This window comes from Heterodontus francisci, chromosome 2 (assembly GCF_036365525.1).
Source record: "Heterodontus francisci isolate sHetFra1 chromosome 2, sHetFra1.hap1, whole genome shotgun sequence".
NCBI lineage: Eukaryota > Metazoa > Chordata > Chondrichthyes > Heterodontiformes > Heterodontidae > Heterodontus > Heterodontus francisci.
In genome coordinates, this window is record NC_090372.1 from 222,733,492 (window position 1) to 222,742,731 (window position 9,240).

General features: G+C 44.2%; 1 protein-coding gene across 1 annotated transcript in view; it reads left to right on the forward strand.

Moving 5' to 3' along the window:
- LOC137351657 (protein rapunzel-like) overlaps nt 1-7,719 on the forward strand; it is a 29,778-nt gene extending 22,059 nt beyond the window's left edge. Inside the window, exon 2 of the mRNA XM_068016331.1 lies at nt 4,112-7,719. Coding sequence (XP_067872432.1) covers nt 4,161-5,345 — 1,185 coding nt within the window. The 5' untranslated portion in view covers nt 4,112-4,160 and the 3' untranslated portion in view covers nt 5,346-7,719. The remainder of the gene's footprint in view (nt 1-4,111) is intronic.
- Nucleotides 7,720-9,240: the final 1,521 nt, after the last annotated feature.

A 9,240-nucleotide genomic window follows, 5' to 3' on the forward strand; every position in this document is an offset into this window, starting at 1 on the left:
CTGCTTGTAGGACCTCATCCCGTTTTTTACCTATATCATTGGTGCCTATGTGCACAACGACAACTGGCTGTTCACCCTCCCCCTTTAGAATGTTCTGCAGCCGATCTGAGACATCCCTGACCCGTGCATCTGGAAGGCAACATACCATTCGGGAGTCTCGTTTTCGACCACAGAACCGCCTATCTACTCCCCTTACAATCGAATCCCCGAAGACTATAGCCCTTCCACTCTTTTTACCGCCCTTCTGAACAGCAGAGCCAGCCACGGTGCCATGAACCTGGCTACTGCTGCCTTCCCCTGGTGAGCCATCTCCCTCAACAGTATCCAAAACGGTATACCTGTTGTGGAGGGAGATGACCGCAGGGGACACCTGCACTGCCTTCCTGCTCTTTCTCTGCCTTTTGGTCACCCATTCCCTTTCTCCCTCAGCAATCCTAATCTGCGGTGTGACCAATTCACTAAACGTGCTATCCACGACCTCCTCAGCATCGCGCATGCTCCAAAGTGAGTCCATCCGCAGCTCCAGAGCCGTCATGCGGTCCAACAAGAGCTGCAGCTGGACACACTTCCTGCACGTGAAGGAGTCAGGGACATCAGCCGTGTCCCTGAGCTCCCACATTGAGCAAGAGGAGCATAACACGGGTCTGAGATCTCCTGCCATTTTTAATCTTAAGCTTAAACTTAGTTAAATGAAAAAGGGACAAAAAGTTTTTTACCAATCACACGATTAAAAAAAAAAGAGAAATAGAAAAAACCTTATCGACACACTACCGAGTCCTTTTTTTTGGTTAGAGGAGGAGGGCGGGTGGGAGACACTACAGGTGTAGTGTCTCGGGTTCAGAAACGGTCCAAATATATAGGGTTTTACTTACCCAGCAGCCCCCTGGTCTCCGCCGAAAACAAAAAGAAATTAAGTTTACTTTCAAACTGACCTTCCCAGCTGCTCACTCGCTCGCACTCTCTGCTCCCGAAAAAGCTGCTGCAATGAAAGGCAAGTTATTTTAAACGGCCCAAATATATAGGGTTTTACTTACCCAGCAGCCCCCTGGTCTCCGCCTGGTGATAGGAGATTTTAATTTTCCCAACATTGACTGGGATTCACTTAAGTCTAGATGGAGCAAAATTTGCAATGCCACCCTCTCATCACGTATTATCAGTTTTTCTCAGACTGTCGCCTCTCAAAACAAAACAAATAAAATCATACACTGCGTCATGATCACAATAAATTTGCCCTATCTGCGGCAGTTAACTAACAAAGAAAATTCATTTCTGGCCTTTCATAGTCACCAAGGAGCCTGACCTGAAAATATGATGTGATTTTATTCACTGAAATCACAGCAAAAAAAAAATGATCCTGTGAAAATGAGGGATAGAAATAGCAAGATTAGGGAACCATGGATGACAGGCGAAATTGTGAGACTAGCTAAGAGGAAAAAAGAAGCATACATAAGGTCTAGGCAGCTGAAGGAAGACGAAGCTTTGAAAGAATATCGGGAATGTAGGACCAATCTGAAACGAGGAATTAAGAGGCTAAAAGGGGTCATGAAATATCTTTAGCAAACAGGGTTAAGGAAATTCCCAAAGCCTTTTATTCATATATAAGAAGCAAGAGGGTAACTAGAGAAAGGATTGGCCCACTAAAGGACAAAGGAGGAATGTTATGCTTGGAGTCAGAGAAAATGGGTGAGATTCTAAATGAGTACTTTGCATCGGTATTCACCGAGGAGAGGGACATGACGGATGTTGAGGTTAGGGACAGATGTTTGATTACTCTAGGTCAAGTCGGCATAAGGAGGGAGGAAATGTTGGGTATTCTAAAAGGCATTAAGCTGGACAAGTCCCCAGGTCCGGATGGGATCTATCCCAGGTTACTGTGGGAAGCGAGAGAGGAAATAGCTGGGGCCTTAATAGATATCTTTGCAACATCCTGAAACACGGGTGAGGTCCCGGAGGACTGGAGAATTGCTAATGTTGTCCCCTTGTTCAAGAAGGGTAGCAGGGATAATCCAGGTAATTATAGACCGGTGAGCCTGACGTCAGTGGTAGGGAAGCTGCTGGAGAAGATACTGAGGGATAGGATCTATTCCCATTTGGAGGAAAATGGGCTTATCAGTGATAGGCAACATGGTTTTGTGCAGGGAAGGTCATGTCTTACCAACTTAATAGAATTCTTTGAGGAAGTGACAAAGTTGATTGATGAGGGAAGGGCTGTAGATGTCATATACATGGACTTCAGTAAGGTGTTTGATAAGGTTCCCCATGGTAGGCTGATGGAGAAAGTGAAGGCACATGGGGTACAAGGTGTACTAGCTAGATGGATAAAGAACTGGCTGGGCAACAGGAGACAGAGAGTAGCAGTGGAAGGGAGTTTCTCAAAATGGAGACGTGTGACCAGTGGTGTTCCACAGGGATCCGTGCTGGGACCACTGTTGTTTGTGACATACATAAATGATTTGGAGGAAAGTATAGGTGGTCTGATTAGCAAGTTTGCAGACGACACTAAGATTGGTGGAGTAGCAGATAGTGAAGGGGACTGTCAGAGAATACAGCAGAATATAGATAGATTGGAGAGTTGGGCAGAGAAATGGCAGATGGAGTTCAATCAGGGCAAATGCGAGGTGATGCATTTTGGAAGATCCAATTCAAGAGTGAACTACACAGTAAATGGAAAAGTCCTGGGGAAAATTGATGTACAGAGAGATTTGGGTGTTCAGGTCCATTGTTCCCTGACGGTGGCAACGCAGGTCAATAGAGTGGTCAAGAAGGCATATGGCATGCTTTCCTTCATCGGACGGGGTATTGAGTACAAGAGTTGGCAGGTCATGTTACAGTTGTATAGGACTTTGGTTCGGCCACATTTGGAATACTGCGTGAAGTTCTGGTCGCCACATTTCCAAAAGGATGTGGATGCTTTGGAGAGGGTGCAGAGGAGGTTCACCAGGATGTTGCCTGGTATGGAAGGTGCTAGCTATGAAGAGAGGTTGAGTCGATTAGGTTTATTTTCATTAGGAAGACGGAGGTTGAGGGGGGACCAGATTGAGGTGTACAAAATCATGAGAGGTATAGACAGGGTGGATAGCAAGAAGATTTTTCCCAGAGTGGGGGATTCAATTACTCGGGGACACGAGTTCAAAGTGAAAGGGGAAAAGTTTAGGTGGGATATGCATGGAAAGTTCTTTACGCAGAGGGTGGTGGGTGCCTGGAACGCATTGCCAGCGGAGGTGGTAGACGCGGGCACGATAGCGTCTTTGAAGATGTATCTAGACAGATACATGAATGGGCAGGAAGTAAAGAGATAAAGACCCTTAGAAAATAGGCGACATGTTTAGATAGAGGATCTGGATCGGCGCAGGCTTGGAGGGCCGAAGGGCCTGTTCCTGTGCTGTAATTTTCTTTGTTCTCTGTTCTCTTTGTTCTTTGGTCTCTTTATACTCCGGCTCCGCTCTCGCTGTTTCTCACTTTCTGAGTGAACTCTCTCTCTCTCTCCCGGTCTCTTTATACTCCGTCTCCGCTCTCGCTGTTTACCTCTGTCTGAGTGAACTCTCTCTCTCTCTCTCTCTCTCTCTCCCGGTCTCTTTATACTCCGTCTCCGCTCTCGCTGTTTACCTCTGTCTGAGTGAACTCTCTCTCTCTCTCTCTCTCTCCCGGTCTCTTTATACTCCAGCTCCGCTCTCACTGTTTCTCCCTTTCTGAGTGAACTCTCTCTCTCTCTCCCAGTCTCTTTATACTCCGGCTCTGCTCTCACTGTTTCTCCCTTTCTGAGTGAACTCTCTCTCTCCCAGTCTCTTTATACTCCGGCTCCGCTCTCGCTGTTTCCCTCTGTCTGAGTGAAGTCTCTCTCTCTCTCTCTCCCGGTCTCTTTATCCTCCGGCTCCGCTCTCACTGTTTCTCGCTGTCTGAGTGAACTCTCTCTCTCTCTCCCGGTCTCTTTATACTCCGGCTCTGCTCTCACTGTTTCTCGCTGTCTGAGTGAACTCTCTCTCTCTCTCCCAGTCTCTTTATACTCCGTCTCTGCTCTCGCTGTTTCTCGCTGTCTGAGTGGGCTATGAGAACGGATCCCCTCCTTATAAATTATAGAGTTACACATGAAATATCAATGCTTTTTTTTCAGGAACAACTGAAGTAAGGGACCATCCAAACACACTTCTCCGATACTCAGGATGGCTGAAACTGCAATAGATTCATTGAAACTGGCAAAATCCAGCACAGAGGTTGTGCAGGCAGTGGTTGCTGTGAAAAATGCCATGTCTGTCATTACCAGTTTGGAAAAGCTGGCGTCTGCTGCTGGAGCAGTGGGAGCTATTATTGGGGTAGCAGCAGCCATTGTTAAACTTGCTTTAGGTAATGTGGAGAGTGAGGAAATGAGATATATGAAGGAGCAGTTCCAGATAGTCAAGAACCAGCTAGATGTCATTTCAGAGCAGATTCAGCAAGTCCTTCAAGCGATAGAACAAAGTACAGTAAATAATCAATATTTCCCCATCGAAGAGAATTTGAAAAACCAGTTCAGGAAGTACATGGAAATCCTCAACGCAGAATCAGAATTCCGGGAGAATGAGAAACGAGAATTCCTGACACACTTTGATGCGAGTAAAGGTGACCAGAACCTTCACACTCTCTTTGATGGTGTGATGAGTAATTCTGCCATCTTTGGGAAATCCATCCTGGAAACCGCCATGGGATATGACCAGAGGAATCGGCGTCTCATGGAAGGTCTGTGCTGCCGTCTGAAAGAGCTCTTCTGTATCGGCCTGATTGCCCTGCTGGGTCATGCTGCCATCACTGGGAATGATGCAGAGGCATTAAAGAAAGAATGGGATGGGAAATTGGCTGAAGTTGAGAGTAAAATGAAATCCATGATGGATCGGTGCATAAATGAGTTTGCAGAGCAGGCAGAAATAGATGTTGAAAAAATGATAAAGGATAAGGGTGGGAGAGATAATGAGGCATGTGTAGGGTATATAAAAGATGGTTTGGTGAAGAAATACGACTGGGTTAAATGGTCTGTGCGGGTCTACAATGATATCAGTGGGTTCGACAATCACTGTGTCATTGGCTATAATTACTTTCATTTTTTCAGACTCAATGGTGTTAATGCTGTTGTCTCCTATGCTATTGACCCCAAACCAATTGATGAAGGGCGTATAAGGCAGTTAATGGAGGGGAAAAATGGCTGGAGTGATGCAAGAAAAGTTGCTGAACATGTGCACAATAACCTTCCCTCTGGGCATGTTGTACACACGGTGAGACGCCTCAAGGGGCTGTGGGGTTCCTGGAACTTTCCCAGCGATTGTCACTTCTGGGAGAATTATAGTGGAGTCACCCTGTGTGTCCATTCAATATAAACCATATCCTGACATTCCCAGTTACTCTTCCCCTTGAGGGGATGTCAGTTTTTGATATTCAGATACAATACGCTATTGTTCATCACTATCTGTTCCGCTTGTAATAGATTAATACTGAAAATTATTGTGATTCTGGTACTGAACCAACCTTTACTGAAAGCTGATCCATGACATCCAATCAGACAGCAGCTCAGTCTGTGCCACCACAGAGACTGAGATTCTCGGACTGCAACTGGATCCAGTGTGATGGGCTGTGTGATGAGCTTGAGCTGAGGAGCTAAAGCAGGTTAGATATGTCAGATTTGGGATGGACAATAAATGCTGGCCGAGCCAGTGACGCCAACATCCCATGAATGAATAAAATAAATGAGGCAAACCCAGCTCTCATTTAATGGAAACATCAGCCAGTGAGGAGAATATAGACAAGAGACAGAGCTCATAGTCTCCATCCATCCACCACTGTTCAATGATAAAGCTCCACCGGAAATCCCCACACTCTTAGAATTCATTGGCAATAGACTGTCTGTACAATTGTACAATCCACTGTTTTACACACAATACACTGTCAATAGACTGTCTGTACAATTGTGCAATACACTGTTTTACACACAATACACTGTCAATAGACTGTCTGTACAATTGTACAATCCACTGTCTTACACACAATACACTGTCAATAGACTGTCTGTACAATTGTACAATCCACTGTTTTACACACAATACACTGTCAATAGACTGTCTGTACAATTGTGCAATACACTGTTTTACACACAATACACTGTCAATAGAATGTCTGTACAATTGTACAATACACTGTTTTACACACAATACACTGTCAATAGATTGTCCGTACAATTGTGCAATACACTGTTTTACACACAATACACTGTCAATAGACTGTCTGTACAATTGTACAATCCACTGTCTTACACACAATACACTGTCAATAGACTGTCTGTACAATTGTACAATCCACTGTTTTACACACAATACACTGTCAATAGACTGTCTGTACAATTGTACAATACACTGTTTTACACACAATACACTGTCAATAGACTGTCTGTACAATTGTACAATCCACTGTCTTACACACAATACACTGTCAATAGAATGTCTGTACAATTGTACAATACACTGTTTTACACACAATACACTGTCAATAGACTGTCTGTACAATTGTACAATCCACTGTCTTACACACAATACACTGTCAATAGACTGTCTGTACAATTGTACAATCCACTGTTTTACACACAATACACTGTCAATAGACTGTCTGTACAATTGTGCAATACACTGTTTTACACACAATACACTGTCAATAGACTGTCTGTACAATTGTACAATCCACTGTCTTACACACAATACACTGTCAATAGAATGTCTGTACAATTGTACAATACACTGTTTTACACACAATACACTGTCAATAGACTGTCTGTACAATTGTACAATCCACTGTTTTACACACAATACACTGTCAATAGACTGTCTGTACAATTGTACAATCCACTGTTTTACACACAATACACTGTCAATAGACTGTCTGTACAATTGTACAATCCACTGTTTTACACACAATACACTGTCAATAGACTGTCTGTACAATTGTACAATCCACTGTTTTACACACAATACACTGTCAATAGACTGTCTGTACAATTGTACAATCCACTGTCTTACACACAATACACTGTCAATAGACTGTCTGTACAATTGTACAATCCACTGTTTTACACACAATACACTGTCAATAGACTGTCTGTACAATTGTGCAATACACTGTTTTACACACAATACACTGTCAAGAGACTGTCTGTACAATTGTACAATACACTGTTTTACACACAATACACTGTCAATAGACTGTCTGTACAATTGTACAATCCACTGTCTTACACACAATACACTGTCAATAGACTGTCTGTACAATTGTACAATCCACTGTTTTACACACAATACACTGTCAATAGACTGTCTGTACAATTGTACAATCCACTGTTTTACACACAATACACTGTCAATAGATTGTCTGTACAATTGTACAATCCACTGTTTTACACACAATACAATGTCTTTCATTTGTGTAAGCAATCAGTATGTATTGTAATAACTCACTAATACAAAGATGATGTTTTAATTTCTGATTGATAGACTGTAATAATCTGATCTCTCTCACTTTCTCAGTCTGTAATGTTGAAGGTCCCACTGTAATAGGGACACTCACTGAGCTACACTCTGATATTTTGTACTCTTTCAGTTTAATTGCTGTAAATACTGGGGTTTGCTTAAGATGATTGGAATTGTTGAAATAAAGTTGTTTCTGTCTGTTCACTGAAATATGCTGAATAAACTCTGTCAGATAACAGGCTCTTACTGTGTGTGGAATTATTACTAAACTCTATTATATACATTGCCTCAGTCATCTCTTCAGTCACACACTGAGGCTGAGACACTTTTTTAATTCATTCATGGGATGTGGACGTCGCTGGCCAGGCCAGCATTTATTGCCCATCCCTAATTGCCCTTGAGAAGGTAGTGGTGAGCTGCCTTCTTGAACTGCTGCAGTCCATGTGGGGTTGGTACACCCACAGTGCTGTTAAGAAGGGAGTTCCAGGATTTTGACCCAGCGACAGTGAAGGAACGGTGATATAGTTCCAAGTCAGGATGGTGTGTGACTTGGAGGGGAACTTGCAAGTGGTGGTGTTCCCATGTATTTGCTGCCCTTGTCTTTCGAGGTGGTCGAGGTCGCGGGTTTGGAAGGTGCTGTCGAAGGAGCCTTGATGCATTGCTGCAGTGCATCTTGTAGATGGTACACACTGCTGCCACTGTGTGTCGGTGATGGAGGGAGTGAATGTTTGTAGATGGGGTGCCAGTCAAGCGGGCTGCTTTGTCCTGGATGGTGTCGAGCTTCTTGAGTGTTGTTGGAGCTGCACCCATCCAGGCAAGTGGAGAGTATTCCATCACACTCCTGACTTGTGCCTTGTAGATGGTGGACAGGCTTTGGGGAGTCAGGAGGTGAGTTCTCACTGCAGGATTCCTAGCCTCTGGCCTGCTCTTGTAGCCACGGTATTTATATGGCTACTCCAGTTCAGTTTCTGCTCAACGGTAACCCCCAGGCTGTTGATAGTGGGGGATTCAGCAATGGTAATGCTATTGAATGTTAAGGGGAAATTGTTAGATTCTCTCTTGTTGGAGATGGTCATTGCCTGGCACGTCTGTGGCACAAATGTTACTTGTCACTTATCAGCCCAAGCCTAGATATCGTCCAAGTCTTGCTGCATTCCTACACGGACTGCTTCAGTATCTGAGGAGTCGTGAATGTTGCTGAACATTGTGCAATCATCAGTGAACATCCCTACTTCTGACCTTATGATTGAAAGAAGGTCATTGATGAAGCAGCTGAAGATGGTTGGGCCTTGGACACTACCCTGAGGAACTCCTGCAGTGATGTCCTGGAGCTGAGATGATTGACCTCCAACAACCACAACCATCTTCCTTTGCACTAGGTATGACTCCAACCAGCGGAGGGTTCTCCCCCTGATTCCCATTGACCTCCATTTTGCCATACTCGGTCAAATGCTGCCTTGATGTCAAGGGCAGTCACTCTCACCTCACCTCTTCAGTTCAGCTCTTTTGTCTATGTTTGAACCAAGGTTGTGATGAGGTCAGGAGCTGAGTGGCCCTGGTGGATCCCAAACTGAGTCACTGAGCAAGTTATTGCTAAGCAAGTGCTGCTTGATTGCACTGTTGATGACACATTCCATCACTTTACTGATGATTGAGAGTAGACTGATGTGGCGGTAATTGGCCGGGTTGGACTTGTCCTGCTTTTTGTGTACAGGACATACCTGGGCAATTTTCCACATTGCAGGGTAGATGCCAGTGTTGT